Source organism: Numenius arquata, chromosome 1 (assembly GCF_964106895.1).
Source record: "Numenius arquata chromosome 1, bNumArq3.hap1.1, whole genome shotgun sequence".
NCBI lineage: Eukaryota > Metazoa > Chordata > Aves > Charadriiformes > Scolopacidae > Numenius > Numenius arquata.
Genome location: NC_133576.1, coordinates 141,750,822 through 141,774,423, shown reverse-complemented (window position 1 = coordinate 141,774,423; position 23,602 = coordinate 141,750,822). Strand labels below are relative to the sequence as shown.

Sequence of the window (23,602 nt, the reverse complement as noted above, 5' to 3'; positions counted from 1 at the left end):
TGGGAAGAGTCTGGCCCCGTCCTCTTGCCCCCCGCCCTTTAGCTCTTGCTCAGCATCCATGAGATCCCCTCTCAGTCTGCTCTTCTCCAGCTGAACAGCCCCAGGTCCCTCAGCCTTTCCTCAGCAGAGAGATGCTCCAGTCCCTCATCATCCTCGCAGCCTCCTCTGGATTCTCTCCAGCAGTTCCCTGTCCTTCTGGAACTGGGGGGCCATAACTGGTCCCAGTGCTCCAGCTGTGGCCTCCCCAGGGCAGAGCAGAGGGGGAGGATGACCTCCCTCCACCTGCTGGCCACACTCTTCTTGATGCACTCCAGGAGACCATTGGCCTTCTTGGCCACCAGGGCACATTGCTGGCCCATGGGCAACTTGTTGTCCACCAGGACACCCAGGTCTCTTCCTCCTGCCTGGTGGGGACCGCGAGAGTTGGGATTGTCAACCCTATTTGTGGAAACCCTCCCACGAGGCACAGGGCTGGTGATGCATCCGGACAACCGTACCAAATCTGGAGGTTCTCCTCTCATAAAGACGGGACCAAACCCAGCCATCCCTGTGGTTAATTCCTCAGCTCTTGATGCAAATCCTACAGAGACCGAATGCCACCGAGCAGCCTGTGAAGGGCCAAGGTCTCTGGCCACAGCCTTAAATTGCACGTTTATGTGCTCCTTCCCTCTTTCCCAAGAGCAGGACAGACAGACGGACGGCGATTGCTGCTCAGACAGGGCTCAGTGCCAGGCAGAGGGTCTGCAGCAAGACTGAGCAACCACCCTCCACCCTTATTGTCCTGGGTCTTTCCCTGATGGAGACATGGCTTCTCCTAGGAAGGGATTTTAGATAATACTGCTGGACTAATTAAAATTTGCTGAGGTAATTAGGAGATAACAACCTCAGCACTTATTGGGCTATGAGGCTTAAAAGCCTGATAATTGCATTATTAAATCTGTACTGGCTGGGAGAAATTTCAAGCATCGTGTAAATTATGACACTTTCAGCTTTGCAGAACACTGAATTGTTCGAAGTCCTGGAGCCCCCACGTATCTGCTCTGCCGAGGAGAGGGAGCATGTGCGTGTGGGCATGGGGGGCAGGAGACCCTCCCTGACACCATTCCCATCCCATCCCCATCCCATCCTATCTCCATCCCCATCCCCTTCCCCATCCCATTTCATCCCCATCCCCATCCGCATCCTCATCCCTTCCCTTCCCTTCCCTTCCCTTCCCTTCCCTTCCCTTCCCTTCCCTTCCCTTCCCTTCCCTTCCCTTCCCTTCCCTTCCCTTCCCTTCCCTTCCCTTCCCTTCCCTTCCCTTCCCTTCCCTTCCCTTCCCTTCCCTTCCCTTCCCTTCCCTTCCCTTCCCTTCCCTTCCCTTCCCTTCCTTTCCCATCCCATTCCCATCCCATTCCCATCCCCTTTCCCTTCCTTGTCTCTGTCTCCATCTCCATCCCATTCCCATCCCATGCCATCTGCATCCCCATCCCATCCTATCACCATCCCCATCCGATCCTGTCCCACCCCCATCCCCATCCTCATCCCTATCTCCATCCCTATCTCCATCCCATCCCCATCCCATCCCTTCCCTTCTCAGGGAGCTGGGGGCACCCTCCGAGACCCAGCCCCTTTAGGGACTGGAAGGTGCTCCAAGGTCTCCCCGGAGCCTTCTCTTCTCCAGGCTGAACCCCCCCAACTCTCTCAGCCTTTCCTCCCAGCAGAGGGGCTCCAGCCCTCCCAGCATCTCCGTGGCCTCCTCTGGCCCCGCTCCAACAGCTCCGTGTCCTTCCTGTGTGAGGGTGGTGAGAGCCTGGCCCAGGTTGCCCAGAGAAGCTGTGGCTGCCCCATCCCTGGAGGGGTTCAAGGCCAGGTTGGAGGGGGCTTGGGGCAGCCTAGTCTGGTGGGAGGTGTCCCTGCCCAGGGCAGGGGGTGGCACTGGGGGGGCTGTAAGGTGCCTTCCCACCCAAACCCTTCTGTGATTCTATGCTCCCAGCCGTGCCCCGGCCCTCCACAGATCAGGGGATGCTCTTTTTACCCTTTTCCCGGGCAGAGCCGGCTCCGGGATGGAAGTGGGGCAGGGATGTAGCTCTCCCTGCCTGAGGATGCTGCGGTGCCTTGCTGGGAGCTGGGGAGCTCTGCGGGACCCCTGAGACCCGTCCCTCTTCGGGGACCCATTGCCCGATGGCTTCACAAAGCTGAAGGCAAGTCTTGGTGCTGCCCAAGGGAAGGGATCTCGCAGCCCAGCCCTCCCTGGGGTCTCTTCTGCTGCTCTTGGGCCAGCTCAGACCTTTCGTGGGGACCTTTTGGGGCGGAGTCCTTCCCCTCCGGTCCCACCTCCCCTGGCTTTGTCGTGCGATACCCACCTCCCGCAGGGAAAGCTCTCTGGGAGGGAAGAATGATCCGGAGCAAAAATAACAGCGAGCATCGGTGCTGCTGCTCCTCCACGTCTCCGTTCTCTTGACCTGGGGAACGTGCGGTGTTTGCCGCTGAGCTATTAAAAGCTGCGAGCACCGTGTTCTGCCTCCCCCCACTCCCCGGGCTCTTCTCCCCGGGAGAAAACACTTAAAGGTTAAATATATGCCGGCCGTTGCTCGGTGAAGGTTCCGCAGCTGGAAAAGCAAACGCAAAACAAATACCGTGCATTTGGACAAGAACCGAGGGAGGATTTCAGGATTTTGCCCCCTGGGAGGGCAGAGCCCGGCCCTGGCCATGGGGCAGGAGGAAGGAGGGTTCCTCCTGAGCCCCTTTTCTGGTGTGAACGGTTCCTCTCAAAGAGAAGTAGAGTAAAAAGAAATAAAGCCAACTCGGTCGATGCAGAGGTCAGCTCTGTGTGCCTCTGAGCTCTTCACGGGTATTTTTAGTGCTCTGGTTTTGGAGATGAGACGGAAGTTGGAAGAACAAAGCCCAGCGCCGCAGCGAGGGGCTGATCTGCAAAGGTGAGGTTGGGGGGAGGCGCTGGGGCTGGTTCCTGCTGAAATGGGCTCAGATGCCATTTCTGTGGGAACCAAAGAACTCCTGCCCCGCTCCCTTCTGAGCTCTGCTCGTCCCCAACACCCATCTCCTCTTGGATTTTGCAGTTCCTCCACAGCGTCCCTCTTGGAGATGGGGGTGCAGGTGGGGCCAGAAGGCCCTCCTATAGAAATTTGGACATTTTGGAGATTTCCACACTCTCGGTGCAGGGCAGAACAGCAGGTTCCCACAGGAAGCTGGTATGAACCAGGCCACAGCAGGGACATCTTCGATGCTGCTCTCATGGTGGCACCACTGGGACCTGGGTGGTTGTGTTCATGCAGGGTAATCATAGAATCATAGAAGGGTTTGGGTGGGAAGGGTCCTTAAAGCCCCCCCAGTGCCACCCCCTGCCCTGGGCAGGGACACCTCCCACCAGAGCAGGTTGCTCCAAGCCCCCTCCAACCTGGCCTTGAATCCCTCCAGGGATGGGGCAGCCACAGCTTCTCGGGGCAACCTGGGCCAGGCTCTCACCACCCTCACAGCAAAGAAGTTCTTCCCCACATCTCATCTCCATCTCCCCTCTTTCAGTGTCAAACCCTTCCCCCTCCTCCTAGGGCTCCCCTCCCTCATCAAGAGTCCCTCCCCAGCTTTCCTGGAGCCCCCCACCTTGAGGGACTGGAAGGGGCTGGAAGGTCCTCCCAGCGCCTAAGGGTGTGCTTGGCTTTCCATGTGGATGGGGAAGAGAAGCTTCAAAAGCATCAGCCCAGAGGAGCTCCCCTTAGATGGGGGCTGAGCCCCAGAAGCGGGGGGGGGAAGCAAGTCTAATTGAGGCCAGATGTCAGGTTTTCTGCACTCAGGTGCACCGAGGTGGGAGGAGGAAAGTCCCTTCCTTGCTCCTCACAGGTGCTGGGAGGAAAAGGGCCTGTGCAATAAATAAAAATGATTAAAAATGAACCTTGGAAACCATGGCATGGGCGGCTGTGTCGGCGTGGCTGCCGGTGCCGCGGAGGGGCCAGGGGAGCTCAGCCTGGGAAAGGAGCAGCTGAGGTTGCTCCGTGCGGGGCCAGGAGCCTGGGCTGAGCCCAGCCCGGGAGCTGTGGAGAGCGAGAAGGTCTCCCCTCAGCCTCCTTTTCTCCAGGCTGAACACCCCCAGCTCCCTCAGAAGTTCTCCAGACCCTTCTCCTTGTGCTCCAGACCCCTCACCAGCTCCGTTGCCCTTCTCTGGACACGCTCCAGCCCTTCAAGGGCTTTCCTGTCATGAGGAGCCCAAAACTGGACCCAGCCCTCAAGGTGGGGTCTCACCAGTGCCTGGTCCAGGGGGATGGTCACTGCCCCAGTCCTGCTGGCCACACTGTTCCTGACACAGGCCAGGATGGTGGTGGCCTCCTTGGCCACCTGGGCACACTGCTGGCTCATGTTCAGCCCCTGTCGACCAACACCCCCAGGTCCTTTTCCACCAGGTAGCTTCAGCCACTCTTCCCCCAGCCTGGAGTGTCCCTCACCCTCTCCACCCTTGGTCCTCTCCTCACTGCAGCATCCCTCCTCTTCTCCCTTGCTCCTCTCTTCACCACAGCATCCTTCCTCCTTCTCTCTTGGTCCTCTCCTCACCACAGCATCTCTCCTCACCGCAGCATCCCTCCTCTCCTCCCTTGCTCCTCTCATTACCGCAGCATCCTGGCTGGATCCCTTGGGGTTCTGACCCCCGCACAAGCCCCGCAGCGTCCTGCTGTCGGGGCTGCAGGACCGTGGCATTTCTTGCCTCATAGAGACCTCTAGAGCTCACTCTCCGGAACACTCGGTGTTACTCTGCTCTCCTGTCAATGGTGCCATCCACCTCTGGCCTCCTCTGTGCAGGCTGGGGCACCACAATGAGCTTTTCAGGCTCGTTGCTCATCAAGCCACTCACTCCCCTTCCTCAGAGAAGTCCCCTGTGTGTGACCCAGCTGCCCAGGAGAGCAGGGGTCACCTCTGCATGCTGCTTCTCCTGGGGACAACCTCTAATTTCTGGGGTGCCATCCTTGCTCCTGGGCCCCTGTTCAGCCTGGCAGCCCTGGGGATGCTGGATGTCAGAGCATCCCCCTCAGGATGGATGCTGTATCCCCCAAGGATGGAAGCTGTGCCCCCAAAGGATGGATGCTATAGCTCCCAAGGATGGAAGCTGTGCCCACCAAGGATGGATGCTGCACCCCCCAAGGATGGATGCTATAGCTCCCAAGGATGGAAGCTGTGCCCCCCCAGGATGGATGCTGCACCCCCCAAGGAGTGTTTCTGCCCACCCAAGCCTCCCAGTACCCGCGCTGGCGTGGGGTGGGATGTGGCTGGGACAGGGCTGGGGGCGGCTCTGGGTGTCTCCTGGTGACCCCCAGCCACTCACTCTGGGGTGGCCGTGGCACTGGATGCAGGGGGATCAGTGGCCACGGAGGTGGAAGCTGGAAACTGGCTGGTGGTGGGAAGTGTCCTGGGGTGGGGAGGAAAACCAGAGCCCCCTGTTTAATCCCCATGGTTGCAGAGCAGCAGTGGCACATCCTCCGTTTGCGGTACATCTCCTGCTCTCTGCCTGGACACGGTGCTGGCAGAGTGGGCAGCGAGGATGGGATGTGGCTACCAACCGCAGGAGGAATTGTTGCCTGCACTGGAGGAAACCCAACTCCTGCCTTGGAACGCTCAGCATAATGCAAATGCCTTCCTCAAGCGAGAAGTGAGGGGAATCTAAACGATGCATTTTGAAATGCAAGATGCGTAAGTAAAGGGACAAAAGAAACATTTCTAATTCTTTGCATGGCTCCCACTGAAAATTTCCATGACTACTGTGGGTGTTGTGGTCCCCTGTGGAGGAGCTATTGCCCTCCCAGGATCCTTCTGCGAGCCCAGAGCCTCCCCCTCCAGCCCCGTTCTTACCCCAGAAGCCATGGGGAGGCATCCCCTGGCTCTGGGGGAGGAGGGAGACGTGGCCCAGGAGAAAGGGTCCTGGAGGGGTGACAAACAGGGTGCATTAATTTCCTGCCATGGGAATTCCCACAGAGGATAAGGAACCCCTCCAGGGATGGGGCACCCACAGCTTCTCTGGGCAACCTGGGCCAGGGTCCCACCTGGGAGCTGAACCCCTCTCCTCCGAACTAAAGGGCTGTGAACTCAAATAGTATTGATCCGGGAGATGTTCCCTGCAGCAGGGAGGGTAGAGCAGAGCCCGTTTCTGTTCCCTCCATGGGTGAGAAGCCCTCGGAGCAGACCCCGGCTGAGCCTGCCGGGCTCCTCCAGGCTGTTTTCTCATCTCCTCTTCCCCAGACAACAAATAACCGCATTGAAGAGAGGGTTTCCTTGTACCCGAGGTGGAGCAGCCAGTTCCACCCCTGCAGCTCTTTGGCGCTGACTGCCCCGTGCTTTTGGGAAGACGCTTGAATTTTCAGCCTCTTTAATTAGCGAGTGGCTAAAGGGTACCTCACCTTTTCTTGAAAATACCCTCTGAAATCTGTGAAAGCCAATTTCCTCCCCATTTCTAACAGCTGAGAAAGCGGAACGGTTCCTCCTCGGTCTGAGAGGCTTTGTGCCATCTCTGCTCCGCAGAAACCACAGCGAGAGAAATGAGAAGGAAATTAAAAACTGTGCACTGATAAGATGAACTTTGGTTGGGAAGATCTCCGGCACCTGCAGGTGCCCAGACACGAGGCATTGTCTGATGGGAGAATGTTCAGCCTGGAGAAGAGAAGGCTCCGGGGAGACCTTGGAGACCCTTCCAGTCCCTAAAGGGGCTCCAGGAAAGCTGGGGAGGGACTCTGGATGAGGGAGGGGAGCCCTAGGAGGAGGGGGAAGGGTTTGACACTGAAAGAGGGGAGATGGAGATGAGATGTGGGGAAGAAATGGATGGATGGATGGATGGATGGATGGATGGATGGATGGATGGATAGATGGATGGATGGATTGAGAGCCTGGCCCAGGTTGCCCCAAGAAGCTGTGGCTGCCCCATCCCTGGAGGGGTTCAAGGCCAGGTTGGAGGGGGCTTGGAGCAACCTGGTGTGGTGGGAGGTGTCCCTGCCCAGGGCAGGGGGTGGCACTGGGTGGTCTTCAAGGTCCCTTCCCACCCAAACCATACCATGATTCTATGATTCACAGGAGCCCTGCCCTTCACACCGCAGGTCTTCTCCTGCCCGACCCCTCTGCAGCAGCAAGAACTGCCCAAGCCCTGGTGAGGCACCGGGGTCCATCCCCTGGGACTGGCATCGACACCCCAAGGGCATGGGCAGCCCCCAGACCTGAGGGTGTCCCTGTGTCCTCCCTGCCCATCCCCGCGGGTGCTGCAGGCTCTGGGCTCTCGCTGGCAGAGGATGTTGAATTAGTGAAACATTCCAGAAGCAAATCCACCTTCGGGAGCAAACTTTTGGCAGGGGCTTGGGCAGGACCCAGGGTGATCGGTGTTATTCCAAAAACTCACTGGGTGTTTTCCAGGTAGATAAAATCCAGCGCTCCGGCAGCGAGGGCTCAGCACACAACGGGTGGTTTGGGGGAGGGAGACGGTCCATATTTATCTGAGAGTGTTAAAAAAACAGAGAGGCATCTCTTTTCTCTCTCTCTGTATTGGTTACATCTCACTCCTGAACCTGAGGCACTACAGCCCTGACACAAAACAAGAAATCATCCAATGCTGAACGTTTCATTGCAGGCCAAGTTATACAGAATTCATATTCTTCTGTTTCATAAAAAAAAAAAAAAAAAAAAAATACAATTACTCTCAATCATTTTGATTTGATCCTGGGATTAAAAAACCCCCACATTAATTCATACAGTCCTATGTATTTAGTACAGTATTAAGACCCTTTTTTCTGCTGCAGGGTGATTGGAACAAGATGATCTTTAAGGTCCTGTCCGACCCAAACCATCCTGTTTCATGAATTCTATGATTTCATGATTCCATGATTCCATGATTCTATGAGTCTGTGATTCCATGAGTCCATGATTCTATGAGTCTAAGATTCTATGATTCCATGATTCTATGAGTCTATGAGTCTATGATTCCATGAGTCCATGAGTCTGTGATTCCATGATTCCATGATTCTATGAGACTGTGATTCTGAGTCTGTGATTCCATGAGTCCATGGTTCTATGATTCCATGATTCTATGAGTCTAAGATTCTGATTCCATGATTCTATGAGTCTATGAGTCTATGATTCCATGAGTCCATGAGTCTGTGATTCCATGATTCCATGATTCTATGAGACTGTGATTCCATGAGTCCATGGTTCTATGATTCCATGATTCTATGAGTCTATGATTCTATGAGTCTATGATTTTATGATTCCATGTTTCTATGATTCCATGATTCCATGAGTCCATGATTTGATGATTTCATGATTCTATGATTATCTTCAGCATGTTGGTTGCAGGCAAAATATTTTCAGGTCATCTTTTAATTAATTTTTTGCATCCTTTGAGCAGACAGAGCGATTGTTTCTGTTCTTTTTTTTTTTTTTTATGCCACCGTGATGTACTTTAAAGATTATTTTGCAATAACAGTATATTATAAATGACACAACTGCGACATTTCTGGTTTTCCAGTTGACTCCAGTTCAGACTGGTCCTTCAATCTGGTGGAAATCCCTGCAGCCTCCTCCGTTTTCCCAGGCCACGGAAGCGGCTTTGTGCCGGCAGCCGCTGGGAGGCTTCGCTGTTGGTAGATCATTGACCATGGGCTGGAGCCGGGCAGAGAGAGGGACCCCCCTCCCAGGGAGGCATCGGGCAGCAGGAGCCAAACGCAGGGGCTGTTTTGGGAGGTTTTGCCCATAAAACGAAGCTATTTTCACCCTGTGGGGGATAAACCAGCCCCGGAGGTGAGAGATGCTCAGTGTGATGTGCCCGTCCCCATCCCGAGTCCTCCCCGTGTCTCCCGGGCAGGGACGGAGGGAAAACACTTGGAAATGCAAATGATGGAGAAGCAGGAAATATCCTGACCCGCCTGGGAGTGTTAATTGGGGTTAATCTTTAATGAGCCAGCAATTTAAACTTCCACGGGCCGCCGGGCTGACGTTCCTTGTGGGATTGAGGAGAGGGAAGGACTGATGTCCCCAGCCCTCGGCGGCACAGGCGGGGACCTGCACCCCCTTGCCCCCAACCTGATCAGGGCTGAGGTTCCTCCTTCCTCCTCGGGGCTGGCCCACGGTGAGTCGTTTCATATTAAACGCTGGTGTCTGGGGCAATGCTTTCCCCTTTGGAAAGGAGGAAAGGGAAGATCTGGAGGTGTCGAGTCCTGTTGAGCTGCTTCCTGAGCCGCACGCAGCCAGGCACGGGCTGGTGGGGGTGCCGGGGAACGTTCCCAGGCTGATTTAATTTAATTTACAATTACAGACCCAGCCTAGCTCTACTCACCTCTGCCGAATTACGCGGTTTTAAAAGGGGAAGAGGAAATTTTGGATGAATATTTGTGATGAGGGTATTTTCTAGGCTGACTGATATTTTCCATGAACTTTCATTTCACAGAGAAGAATCCTACTTAATGGAAATGCTTGGAAACGCAAACCCCTCTTGCACTTAGATACCTGCAGTTGGCAATAAAAATAAAACAAGCAGGTCTGAAGAACGAAGGTTTAGCTTTGGTCCAAATTAAACTGATTTTGCTGCATCCCTGCCCTGGCCTGGGCTTTTTCTAGTGTCTGACAGAGCACACGCGGGGGATGTGGTGGGGTACGGACGGGGGGAAGCACATAAACCCAGCAGTCCTGCAGCGTTCCTTCTCCTCAGAGCCCTGGGACAAGAGGAAATGGCCTCAAGTTGGGCCAGGGGAGGTTGAGGATGGAGATTGGGAACAATTTCTTCCTGGAAAGGGTTGTGAAGCCTTGGCAGAGGCTGCCCAGGGCAGTGGTGGAGTCGCCATCCCTGGAGGGATTTCAAAGCCGGGCAGAGGTGGTGCTGAGGGACATGGGTCAGTGGTGGGTTTGTCAGTGTTGGGGTGATGGTTGGACTTGATGATCTGAAAGGTCCCTCCCAACCTCCACCATTCTGTGATTCTGTGGTTCTATGATTATTCAAACCTGCAAGAACGCCCTCAGGCTGATCAGCCCTTCCTGGGACCATTGGGGCCACCCTGGCACTTCGGGAACTGGGAAAACTGCAGGAGGTCCAGCTCGGAGGCTGGGACGGTCCCTTGTTGGCAGAGCACTGCTGAAGTCTGCACTCGGGGTTTCTCTCTGGGGTATTACCGTGACTTGGCTGCCCTGATAGCACCGGTGGGCTTGCATTTTGGGCCAGAATTTCCTTGTCCAAAGACCACGCCACCATTTCTCTGCCCCTCTTTACCAAAGGTAGGAAAAGGAATGAAGGAGAAGGCAGGGAGAGATTGCTCCCTGGGCATGGGCTGAACGTCCAGCCTGGCTCTCCCCTTTCCCCCTTGGCGTTTGCCAGGGTCTCTGAAATCCCCATGGGATGGGGTGGGGGAGGCACAAAAAGCACTTTGGGGTGTTTTGCCAGCAGGAGAACGTGTTTATACAGCTGGAAATACAGGGAGTAACACGTCCAGGAGAAGCATCAGGGGTGGCCGCAACCTTCAGAGCTGAACGTCAGCCACATCCGAAGGCACTTTTCAGTGAGGGCAGCGGTTCAGCTTTTATTCCTACCTTCACAGTTTGTGCAGGGAGCTCTCGGAAATGAACCGGTCACTGACCTGAACAGGGTGAGACGGGGCGTTATTTCACCTCCCTGAAGAAACACGCATCCCCGACGCAGGCACACGGCTTCCCGGGTGCACACAGGTACAGACCCCGCCGACAGCCACCAGGCAGGTAATTATGACTTCTACAAGACCCCTTTTTTTTTTTTTTTTTTTTTTTTTTTTTTCTGACAGTGGGTAAAGCGGAGATAGAAAAAGGACCCGGACTGTTTCCCAGTGCAAATGGAGGGAGAGGGAAGATGTTTTTCTCACAGAGACAGTTTGTAGGGTCGATAGGAAAGAAAGAATAAATTCCTTTGTACAGCAAAACACCGCGAGTCGACCCCTCGGCCTTCAGGAATGACTCGGGTTGGAAGATAGTGGCAAACAGGACCAGTTTCTACATTTGTAGGTGGTCATGGGCCAGCACCAGGCTCACCAGGCGTTGTTTATCCCTTCTCTTCCTTGCCCAGAGCAGAGTCGGGCTGACACTGAGCGCCGCCCCACCATGTATGAGCTCAACGAAAGCAGCTTCGATCCTATCACCTTCGTCCTGACGGGCATCCCGGGCATGGAGGAGTCCCACGTCTGGATCTCCGTCCCCTTCTGTCTGATGTACCTCACTGCGGTGTTTGGCAACTCCATCCTCCTCTTCGTCATCATCACGGAGAGGAGCCTCCACGAGCCCATGTACCTCTTCCTGGCCATGCTGGCTGTTTCCGACCTCATGCTTTCCACCACCACGGTGCCCAAAATGCTGGCCATCTTCTGGTTCAGCGCCAGGGAGATTTCCTTCGATGCCTGCATCACCCAGATGTTCTTCACCCATTTCAGCTTCATCGTGGAGTCGTCCGTTCTGCTGGCCATGGCGTTCGACCGGTACGTGGCCGTCTGCGACCCGCTGCGCTACTCTTCCACCTTGACACCCTCGGTCATCGGGAAAATAGCTGTGACGGCCGTTGTCCGGGGGTTCTGCATCATGTTCCCACCCATTTTCCTCCTCAAACGGCTGCCCTACTGCGGGCACAACGTCATGCCCCACACCTACTGCGAGCACATGGGCATCGCCCGCCTGGCCTGCGCCGACATCAAGGCCAACATCTGGTACGGGCTGACCACGGCTCTTCTCTCCTCTGGCTTGGACGTCGTGCTCATCGCCGTCTCTTATGCCCTGATCCTCAGGGCGGTCTTTCGGCTCCCCTCCCCCGAGGCTCGCCTCAAAACCCTGAGCACCTGTGGCTCCCACCTCTGCGTGATCCTCATGTTCTACGTGCCCGCCTTTTTCTCCTTTCTCACGCACCGGTTTGGCCACCAGATCCCCAGCCACGTCCACATCCTCCTGGCCAACCTCTATGTGGTGGTCCCGCCCATGCTCAACCCCATCGTCTATGGGGTGAGGACCAGGCAGATCCGGGAGCGCGTCCTCCGCCTCGTCTGCCCCGCGGGGGTCCCGTGCCCTGGGTGGAGGAACAGATGCTGAGGGCTGCCGGAGGCAAAGGGGGAGGTGGGACAGGGTCTGGAACGCAGCTCCAAACACTTCTCATCCTGGAGGAACAGGTTTGCCAAGAGGTTCAAGAGAAGCTGAGGGTGGTGGGATTTCTGGAAACGTGGGCTTGGGTCATCAGCCCTTTCACTGCTACCGCCTTCTCCTAGAGATGTGTCCCCTGGATGGTCCCATCTAGCAGAGACTGGGCAGAATTCAGCTGAGGAGCATCAAGGCTCTTACATCTGCTGACTTACCATCACCTACTGCCTCTGGCTCTGGTGGCTCCCACGGGGTTGTTAAGCACTGCACTGAACCACTGGCATCCTCCAAAGCCACGGCAGAAGGTCCCTTTCCACCGTGGGAAGGAAGTCTGGGATGAGGAAGAGGAGGGAACCCACCACAGCCCAGAGACCTTTCCTTCGTGTTCCGCTGGGTGGGATGCTGAGAAAAATGCTGGCTTCTCCTCTCTGCATCACACCTGCTGTCGGCTGCCCTTTTCCTTTACGCACCACTGAGACATGGTGGGGGTTTGGGCACTTTTTGGTCCCCTCCTGAGCTCAGGTCTGGCCAGTATAATCCTTCCTCACCCAGGCAGCAACCAGAGCCTTTTGGCTGAAGTAATTAGGGAGCCCTTTCTGAAGGCTCAAGCTCTGCAGTCCAACCTGTGGTGGGGAAGCCACCTCCAAGGCAGCCATGGCCACACGCCTGGACCTCATAGGTGCCTCCTTTGGAGGGGCTGGTGACCCTGGAGATGCTGGGGAACAGCTCTGGGCTCCATGAAATGCCATGCCCTGCACCAGGGCTGGGAGCCTGCAGGTCACTGAGGGCTCCGTTTGGGGCTGGTCAAGTCCAATGTCCCTCATTGAGAGCAGGAGCAACGAGTGCTGTGGGGGACCAGGCTTGTTGACAGCTGAGTGACGCAGGAGGTGACACCGGTATGGCAATCAAAACCCTGCTCTGCCCCAGTCACCCCAGTAATGCTGCTACGACTGCAAAAGAAAAGGGAAAGACAGAGATTCACAATTTCAGATGAAAAAACACCACCAAACCCAAAGTTCTTAATTCTTTCACCACATTTCTATTTTTCTTTTTTTTTTTCCTGATTTCATCAAAGCTGGGAACCCTGTGACAGGCACAGGGGAAATGAAAGCCTGTTCATTAAAAGCTGTTTGCTTAACAGTGAAGATAACAGGGCCGGTTACAAAAGCTGCTCATATTGTTGGATTGTTGGTTTTTTTTTTTTTTTTTTTTTTTTTTTAATGTCCTCAAAACATTGGTGTTTGTGCTGGCTTTTTTAGCAAAAGAGTGTTTGCACAGAGTGATCCGCGTCATTTCTGATAGGAGTCGGGAGAAAGAAAATGTGTCAGGAGAGCAAGTCATTATAGGCAGCACATGAGTAGAATTAGGTTGAAATAGATGTTTTAAGGTCTTTGGGGGCACAGGGGACCTGGAGTAGCTGCCACAGGGGTTGGAGCAGACCTGGAGGTTGGGGTGAGACGTGGGACAGGTCGTGGATAGGAGAGATTTGTTTGCCAATTCAGAGGGTCTCCTCCAGCCCTACCTAAAATCAAGAACTTGTTGACAAAGTGGCCCTCTGCTGAGGAGTTTTCTCCTGGAAGCCTTTGGGCCAGCTCTAATGACAAAGGAGCTGCCATCTAAATTGGTCAGTATTAAAGAACGATAGAGCTTAGTGGTGTCTCTGTTACATGAGCATAAATGTGTTACCCTTTCACAAATGCCCAGGAGGTTGTTTTACACCGAAAGGGGGAAGACTGAGATGAGATGTGGGGAAGAACTTCTTTGCTGTGAGGGTGGTGAGAGCCTGGCCCAGGCTGCCCAGAGAAGCTGTGGCTGCCCCATCCCTGGAGGGGTTCAAGGCCAGGTTGGAGGGGGCTTGGAGCAACCTGGTCTGGTAGGAGGTGTCCCTGGATGGAACTGGATGGACTTTAAGGTCCCACCCAATCCAAGCCATTCCATGATTCTATGAGTCTATAATCATATCCCATCAAATACCATCATCCCTGGAGGGACTGAAGAGCCAGGCAGACATGGTGCTGAGCGACATGGGTCAGTGGTGGGTTTGTCAGTGTTGAGGTGATGGTTGGGCTCCATGGTCTGAAAGGTCCCTTCCAACCTCCACCATTCTATGACTCTTTGATCATCATCTTCATGGTGGCGCTGGTGGGAGGTAGGGTCTCCCTGGGCAGGTGCTGCGCTAACGCGAAACTGAAGAGCCATCTCCAAATTACGTCCAACCCAAGTGTAAATGATGGAAAATGGGGAGGGAATGGCAATACCAGGAGAGACCTGGCCCGCGTGGGAGGTGACTGCACTGACCCCCTGGCACTTTGCTTGGGGTGATGTTTCTCCAGCGAGTGGTCCTAGGAGCTCGGGGATGCTCTCCTTCCTGTGGGCACCCCTAAAATGTATTTCCACCTGCATTTTAGCAGCCGGCGGGGTTGGAACAGGCTCTGTACCAGATGAGAGCACTTCATGGATCTTTCTGCTTCTCTGGGTTTCCAGGATGAGTTTCATACCACCCAGGAGGCAGTTTTTAACCCACAGCCCTCCTGCCGCTCTGCTCCTTGGGTGGACGTGGCAGCCGGGTCAGGGAGCAAACTGCTCAGGCAAATGTCCCTGAGTAAATGAATCACCAGCACAGCAATTAATGTCCAAGGGGGCGTGCATAATGGGGTGTTATTCAGCTTGTCAGGGAGATTTATGCTCCTAAGGTGGTTAAAATGTTAGCCTAATAACTCACACCAGGTGGGAAACTAGAACTTCTGCACTTTGTATTCAATTTCCCACTCTTGCAAGACCTGTTGTTTTTTTTTAGCTCCGTTGGCTGTGTTTGGATAAACACGTTTGGGTCGCAAAGGACCCTTTCCCCAGGAGGAGGAAGGGATTTTTGACGTTGACAGTTTTTTTTTCCCCACGGCATCTACGTAGCGCATGCAAAAAAAAAGTAGGTGAAATCTCAAAAACCTTGGTCGATGACTGGAAGTTGGTGGAGCCGGTGAACGCGTGGGCAGGGAAGGGGAGATCACCCTCCGGGTTTGTGCTGAGTCAATGTCTGAGCAGATGCTCTGAAGGAAAATGCTCTCCAAGTGTGTTTGAACGCTCTGCTGAATAGTCAGGGACAAGCAGGGCTTTCATGGAGAACAAAGCCTTGAGTGTCTCGCCTTAAAGTACCCCATTGACATTCCTTTTTATTGCTGTTTACAGACAATGGTGCTTTATTAATTGTTCCTCAACCGCAGAGCTCTGTGAGCAATAAATTACAGCAGCAAAGCTTAATGATTTTACTTCCTCTCACCTCCACCCTCATCACGTCTTAGCAAATGTTAGTTAATTAATAAAAAAATCCCCACTAAAAAGACCGGCAGATAATAAACTGCACATCCTTGCAAGGTGTCCTGCCTAAAACGAGGTGGTAACTCAGCAGCCAGGACGAAGTTGTTGGTGGATTGGTTTGCTCTCGTGTCCCTGCTGGTCCCCAAAGGTCCCTGCTGGTCCCCAAAGGTCCCCTGCAGCTCCCCTGAAGGGCCACGGCAGTTGGGAAGCTGCTGGTTCCAGTTCCCCTGAACCCACCACAAGGTCTGCTCAGGGTCTCTGCAGGTTTCCGGAGGAGGAAGAGCAGTACAATAAATCCATTGCTCTCTTCTGAAGTCTGAAATGAGGACAAAATGGGCTTAGAGCAGGAATATCTGCTGATCTCTGCCTCAGAGCTCCCAAATTCCTCTCCATCCTAGTTCACAAAAAGCTAAAACAGGTCCTGGTCCCAAAGTGCTGTAGGTCCAGGGCAAAGACGAGGGTAAAACTCACACAGGGACACTTGACAGGTCCCTGCCTGCCCTGGGCTGGCTCATGCCTGGACCTGGGATCTCCTTTGGGATCCAGGAATTCTGCAGGAATTGCCATGGTCGGGGTGGTGACGAGTGACGGGGTGGTGAGGACTCACTGAGGCTGCTTCGGGGACAACCCGAAGGTCTGCTGGGCTTGTAGAGCCCCCACCCAATTAGCCCAGTGGTAGGAAACACCCAGGGAAAATGAACTGGCGACGTCCCCGATGCTCTTTGTCACCTGTGTCAGGGTTTGAGCACAACCCTCCATGCCCCAGGGCCCTGTCCCAGTATAAACACCCTGGCCCAGGCTCCGTCCCACCAGGATCCCACTGGTCCTGCTGGCACGGGATGGGGGTGAGTTGAGTGGGACACGGCACCATCGTTTCTACCGGGTTTGGTGAGATAGAGACTGGTTAGAATCACAGAATCACAGAAGGGTTTGAGTGGGAAGGAACCTTAAAGCCCCCCCAGTGCCACCCCCTGCCCTGGGCAGAGACACCTCCCACCAGAGCAGGTTGCTCCAAGCCCCCTCCAACCTGGCCTTGAACCCCTCCAGGGATGGGGCAGCCACAGCTTCTCTGGGCAAGAGAGATGGGGAGATGGTGGGGGTCCACGTTTGTTTTATGAGATACACAAACATTTCTTGCATTATCCTAAATTCTCTGCATGAGCGTGGCTGGAGGCCACAGGGCAACGCGCTTCCCACAGGGATGGAAGGAGGATGGTCCTCCTGCTCAGTGCTTCCAGACAGAGTGGATGTAAAGGGATTTCTCTTGGAGGGAGAATGGACCTGTGTTCTTCTCATACTTGGTGGGATACTTGGCACTGGGTGGGAGATGAGACAGAAGTTTGCCTGTAAATTTTCCATATTTTCTAAAACAGTAGTCCCCAGTGCCAGGGAGTTCAGAGGCTTTCATTGATTATATTTGATGCTGGGAGGGCTGGCGCCCCTCTGCTGTGAGGGGGGGCTGAGAGAGTTGGGGGGGTTCAGCCTGGAGAAGAGAAGGCTCCAGGGAGAACTTCCAGCCCCTTCCAGTCCCTAAAGGGGGGGGCTCCAGGAAAGCTGGGGAGGGACTCTGGATGAGGGAGGGGAGCCATAGGAGGAGGGGGAAGGGTTTGACACTTGAAAGAGGGGAGATGGAGATGAGATGTGGGGAAGAAATGGATGGATGGATGGATGGATGGATGGATGGATGGATGGATGGATGGATGGATTGAGAGCCTGGCCCAGGTTGCCCTGAGAAGCTGTGGCTGCCCCATCCCTGGAGGGGTTCAAGGCCAGGTTGGAGGGGGCTTGGAGCAACCTGCTCTGGTGGGAGGTGTCCCTGCCCAGGGCAGGGGGTGGCACTGGGGGGGCTTTAAGATCCCCTCCCACCCAAACCATTCCATGATCCTATGGTTCTGTTCTATGCCTGAGCTTCTCTGGAGCCATCTCTGCTGGGTCTGCAGCCCCCTTCTGTGGTAGAGCATGCACCCCTCCTCCTTAGCAGTATGACTTTGCATTCACCTTGATTAAATCAGCCGTTCTTTGCATCATCTAAAAACCATATTAACAATGATTTTATACTTGCTTCAACTGATAACAATCACATATAGCATCGGACCCAGCGCCCAATCGATCCCTGCTGAATGTCTCCAGAAATATATGGAAAACCAGCTCCCAGTGGGGAGCTACCACTGAAATAAGACTTTGCAGTTGGCCAAACTCCATTAGCAGCTGCTTTATTCACTATTTATTTATTTGTTTGTTATAATGAGGTATGTATCACAAGACTGTGAAAATAAAAAAAATAAAAAAAACAACAACTCACAGTTGTATTCAGCCCTTGGGTAACTCTATCACCCAAACGTAGAAGTCATCAGAAAATGAAATGACATGACTTTACGGAAGCTAAACACCAAAAATAAGTACCAATTGCCATTAATTACGTTCTTGCCCTTTTTACTCTTTATTGATCAAGTCTCATATTCACTTTTCCATTATTTTGTTCGGACTTAATGTTAAACGAAGCAGTTTCAAATTTCTCCAATAATCCCATTTCTCCTTTTCAATATTAGCACGTCAGAACGAGTTTCTTTTTTTTTTCCTTTTTTCTTTTTCTTTTTTTTTTTTCTCCACTAGTTTTGCTAAGCCTGGGGATACTTGAGGAAGACTCGCAGGCCTGGTGGCTCCCCCACCAGCTCTTCTGGACCCCTCAGGCACACGTTATCCAGACCTGCCGATTTCCACTTGCTGGAGTCCAGTTCCCAAAGGTGGGATGAATCTGCAGATGAAAACGTGAATGGAAATATTCACAGGCAAAATCTGAATGGAAAAGTGCACCCCAATATAGAGAAGTTTGAGGTACACTTGGGACCTTGGGGTTGCTGGAGGTGTCTGGAAAAATTCAGGGAAATTCAATGGGCAGGGATGCACCAGAAAAACCACCTCAGGTGATGGTGTCCAGGTAGAAGAGAAGTCCTGAGGACAGGGACAGTCTCCATCCTCACCCTGCAGGCACAGACAGGCTCTGGGAGGACACCTCTGCCCTCCCCTCCCTTCACAGACCTAAAACAGGTCCCTTTTCCTTGAAAATGGGGCAGAGAGGAGGCACCCCCAGTAAAACTGCCTGTTTGTTGGGGTGTGAATTTGGGAATGGGGGGAGACAGACCCATCAGCCACCTGCTTGGGCCAGGAGCTTGGATCTCAAAGTCTCCAAGACCAATCACCCCAGCATTATACCCCTGCTCTGGCCACCAGGTACCACCAGGCTGGCTGGTCGCTTTGTCCACACCCGGCGTCTAAATCCAGCAGGGCAGCAGCAGACGCATGGAATCACAGAATCATAGAATCATGGAATCATAGGATCGTAGAATGGTTTGGGTGGGAAGGGATCTTAAAGCCCCCCCAGTGCCACCCCCTGCCCTGGGCAGGGACACCTCCCACCAGAGCAGGTTGCTCCAAGCCCCCTCCAACCTGGCCTTGAACCCCTCCAGGGATGGGGCAGCCACAGCTTCTCTGGTTTGGGAGTTTGGGATCAACATTTTAAAAGATAAAAAAAAAAAAAAAAATGTTTAAAAACTTCTGGAGAGGAAGGAGAGAGAACAGACGTATTACTGAAGTGCTGGAGAAAATACTGGCTCTATAAAGGGTGCTAAACTTATTAATTTTTAAAGAGCTGTAGAGGCATCTCCGTTGCAGGGTGGGAGTCCCAGGAGAAAACATCTGATGCTGAGGAACATTGTGATGCCCTTGAGAAGGATGAATTTGAATGAATGGAAAATGAAGGCAGACATGTTCTGATTGGAAATAAAAGCCTTATTTTGAATAATGAGAATAATTAACTGCTGTGAGAAGTTCATGAGAGCAACAGCAGGTTTTCCAACAGTGACTATACCTATATATATGTATGTCCATGTGGAGGATGAAAGTTATTGGGTACAAAGCTGTTTTCTCAGTGGAAACTTTGGACCCCAGAGCGGTGTAGGATGGAGAAACTGTCCTCATGCCTGTTTTGGCCTCCAGCTCTAGATATCTGCGTGCTTGAAATGCAATGATTTGTGGTATTTCTGAGATGCTCCTGCCCCTTCTCTTTGGAAGGGCTCTTCTAAGCAAGGGTAGACCCTGCTGGGTCTTTGAGGCCAGGCACATCATCTTCTTCAGTGCTTGGTGATGAGACTGGATGGCAGCCATGGCGCCTCTTCGACTTCTTCCCCATCACCCTGCCCCATCTGTGTTCCCCTTCCCACCACTCGTGGTGATGCCACCAGAGGAGAGGGGAGATGTAGCTGAGACCAGGCCCTGCTGCCTCCTCCCAGGATGCTGACCTCCACCATCTCATGGCCACTGTGGCCAAGGCTGCCTCCAACATCCACATCCCTGACCAGTTCACCCTTGTTTCCAAGTTTCAGGTCCAGCAGAGCCCCTTTACTTGTTGGCTCCTTCATCGCCTGTGTCATCGATGTATCTAGAAATCTCCCAGGTTGCTTGAGCCCTGCTGCATTGTCCTTCCAGCAGATACCAGTGCCAGCTTTGAGCAGGGAGCAATCCTGAAAATACCCCAGGAGGTGGCAATCCATTGACGTGAGTGTGCACTGGGTGCCAGGAGGCATCACCTCGAGCAGCACAGGAGCCGTTAGGAGACAACTTTTTTGCCTCCTCAGTGAGAAATTGCTCCCTAAAGAAGATAGAATCATAGAATTGTCCAGGATGGAAGGGACCTTTAAGATCATCTAGTCCAACCATCAACCCAATTCTGATAAAAACCATCACTAAACCATGTCTCTAAGCACTATGTCAACCTGTCTTTTAAATCCTTCCAGGGATGGTGCCTCAACCACTTTCCTGGGCAGCCCATTCCAAGGCTTAATGGATGGGCAGGAGATGACAGCTTTCCTGTAGCCATACCAGGGACTGCTGTGTCCTTCTCCTTCCCTGGGTGCCAGCAGTGTTTGTGCCATGGTTGATGCTCCGTCTGTGGGCTCTGGGCGATACCAGAAACTCCGCAAGTGGTGCAGGCACCAGCTCTGGGTCTGGCAAACTGCCCCCACGGTACGAACAATGTCCGAGGAGGAACAACAGCATCTAAACATGCTGAAGATGCTGCATGTGGATCCTGGGACTGTCTCCAATCCTCACCAGCTCCAGAAATTGAATTCCAGGAAGAACTGGAGCTAGTCAGGTTAATGACCCTCCTTAACAGGGAAGTGTTAGAGTGGTTGGGAAATTCTGATTTCCATCCCAGACTGATCCATCTCCTGACTTGTTAATGGAAAGGCACTATGTACGCACATGTTAATACTGCCATCAGAAATAAATCTGGGGTGAAAATCTAAAGGAATTTCCCAGCTGTTAGATGACCAGGTTGCTGCAGGTACTGCAGTGGGGGTGAGCTGGGTGAGGAGACCTGTGCCAGCGAGGTGGGATGGGTCTTCATGGCCAGGAGACCCCTGCCACCCTGTGCTCCTGATGGGAGGTGAACATCATGCAGCCCTGAAATGCTGCCAGAGCGGGGTCCCCTCCATGGGTCCCCCGTGCCCTTACATTTGGGTGCAGGACACACGATAAAGGCATATCTCTGCTTGTTGCAGTCACCTGTGAGATCTCATGGCAGTTGTTGAGACCTTCTTGCTCTCTCCAGCTCCCTGAAAGGAAGGTGTAGCCGGGGGGTGTCAGTCTCTTCTCCCAAGGAACAGGTCATGGGACAAGAGGAAACGGCTTCACATTGGGCCAGGGGAGGTTTAGGATGGAGATTGGGAACAATTTCTTCCTGGAAAGGGTTGTGAAGCCTTGGCAGAGGCTGCCCAGGGCAGTGGTGGAGTCATCATCCCTGGAGGGATTCCAAAGCCGGGCAGAGGTGGTGCTGAGGGACATGGGTCAGTGGTGGGTTTGTCAGTGTTGGGGTGATGGTTGGACTTGATGACCTGAAAGGTCCCTCCCAACCTCCACCATTCCATGATTCCAGGGTACCAGTTTTCCCCAGATCCCACTGATGTCCACCATGGAGCCGCTCCGAGACTCAACCAGCAGAGAAACCAGTAATCAAACCCTCCACTGCTATATTTAGTGCTAATTTTCCATCGCTTCTCAGTGAGCTGGAGCCGGAGCTGCAGCCAGCGATGATGAGGAGAGGGCTGTGGGGTCACCACGCAGAGGGACGGGTGCCAGCAGGGAGAAGGGTTGTTGGTGGCAGTGATGGAGGGACAAATTTTGGGGGGAGAGAGACATCTGGCACCAATGCACATTCACGGGTGTGTGTGCCAGTGTGTTTGGTCCAAAAAAATAATTGCGGAGGAGTTCTTTGTTATTGCAAACGAGAGAGCTGGGGCTTTGGAGGTGCCATGTCCCTCGGGGAGTTACCAGGTGACGTGGGTAGCAGGTATGAAATAAGCGCTCTGCAAATAGATCAGAAGATTATTATTTTTTATTAAAAGAAGACTTTTGTAATATAGAAAATTAATACCAATGTGAAATAACTTGAAAGCAATGAAAAAAAAAAGAAAAAGACTAAAAGACTAAACAAATGAAGCTGTTGTTCTGGTCTGCACCTGGATTTTCATATCGGCTGGATGAAAGGTAGTCTTTGAGGTTCTGCGGATGAAGAAATTAAGCACCAACCTGGGGACCGTGAGCAGCTTTTTTCCAAGCACCGCACAAACAAGAAATAAAACCATGGGATGCGAAGACAAATTTACCTCCTTTTGGCTTTGTTGTGAAACAAACATCAGCTTTCTCCACTGGGTGAAGGAGAGATTTGTTCTGCTGATGGCGCCGGAGTCTGTTTGCTCTGCGAACGTGGAATTAGACGAGGATGGTGCCAAGTGTATTGAAATGGCAGAGCAGCAATTTCAGCAATTTTTCCAGACCTGGGGGTGATCTCGGGGATAAAACCAAGATAAGCTCCCAGTGCTGTCTCTGGTGGTGTGAAGGGTTCTCCTGGGCTCGGGCTGAGGAAGGGGGATATTTCACAGAATCACAGAATGATATCCAGGGACCTCTGGAGACCCCCTGGTCCAACCCTCTGCCAGAGCAGGTCCACCCAGAGCAGGTTGCACAGGAACGTGTCCAGGTGGGTTTTGAATGTCTCCAGAGATGGAGACTCCACCACCTCCCTGGGCAGCCTCTTCCAGGGCTCTGCCACCCTCACAGGAAAGAAGTTCCTCCTCATGTTGAGATGGAACTTCCTGTGTCCCAGTTTGTGCCCGTTGCCCCTTGTCCTGTCACTGGGCACCACTGGAAAAAGACTGGCCCCATCCTCCTGACACCCACCCTTTAAGTATTGCTCAGCATCGATGAGATGCCCCCTCAGTCTTCTCCAGACTAAAAAGACCCAAGTCCCTCAGCCTTTGCTCACAAGAGAGATGTTCTCGTCCCCTCATCATCTTTGTAGCCCTTTGCTGTACCCTCTCCAGCAGTTCCCTGTCCTTCTGGAACTGGGGAGCCCAGAACTGGTCCCAGTGCTCCAGCTGTGGCCTCCCCAGGGCAGAGCAGAGGGGCAAGATGACCTCCCTCCACCTGCTGGCCACGCTCTTCTTTATGCCCCCCAGGGAGACCACTGGCCTCCTTGGTCACCAGGGCACATTGCTGGCTCGTGGTCATAGAATCATAGAATCACAGAATGGTTAGAGTTGGAAGGGACCTTAAAGATCATCAAGTTCCAACCCCCCTGCCCTGGGCAGGGACACCTCCACTAGAGCAGGTTGCTCAAAGCCCCATCCAGCTTGGCCTTAAACACTTCCAGGGATGGGGCAGCCACAACTTCCCTGGGCAACCTGTTCCAGTGCCTCACCACCCTCACAGGAAAGAATTTCCTCCTAATATCTAGTCTAAATCTCCCCTCTTCCAATTTAAAACCGTTACCCCTTGTCCTGTCACTCCATCTCCTGACAAAGAGTCCCTCTCCGGCTCTCCTGGAGGCTCCCTTCAGATATTGGAAGGCTGCTATGAGGTCTCCCCGGAGCCTTCTCTTCTCCAGGCTGAACAACCCCAGCTCTCTCAGCCCGTCATCTTGTTGCACACCAGACCTGTTGCCCGGTCATCCTGTTGCCCACCAGAATCCCAGGTCTTTTTCCACAGAGCTGCTCTCCAGCAGGATCAGGGGTGTCAGGAAGGAGGCCGGAGCGGAGGCTGCATGGCTGGGAGAGGAGGGGGCTGATCCTAGTGTAGGGCTGGCACCAAACCACAGGAAGACCCAATGGCTGATGGGGACGGGATGGGATGGGAT

The 23,602-nt window shown here is 53.5% G+C and overlaps 1 protein-coding gene across 1 annotated transcript; it reads left to right on the top strand.

Annotated features, from left to right (window-relative positions):
- Positions 1-2,491: 2,491 nt before the first annotated feature.
- Positions 2,492-12,048, top strand: LOC141470108 (olfactory receptor 52B2-like). The gene is made up of 2 exons (XM_074156067.1): positions 2,492-2,576; positions 11,042-12,048. The coding sequence occupies exon 2, from the start codon at positions 11,077-11,079 to the stop codon at positions 12,046-12,048; it is 972 nt and encodes a 323-aa protein (XP_074012168.1). The 5' UTR covers positions 2,492-2,576; positions 11,042-11,076.
- Positions 12,049-23,602: the final 11,554 nt, after the last annotated feature.

Bases quoted from the DNA above. Each gene is read 5' to 3' on its own strand.
- LOC141470108 (XM_074156067.1), top strand. From the start codon at position 11,077: ATGTATGAGCTCAACGAAAGCAGCTTCGATCCTATCACCTTCGTCCTG.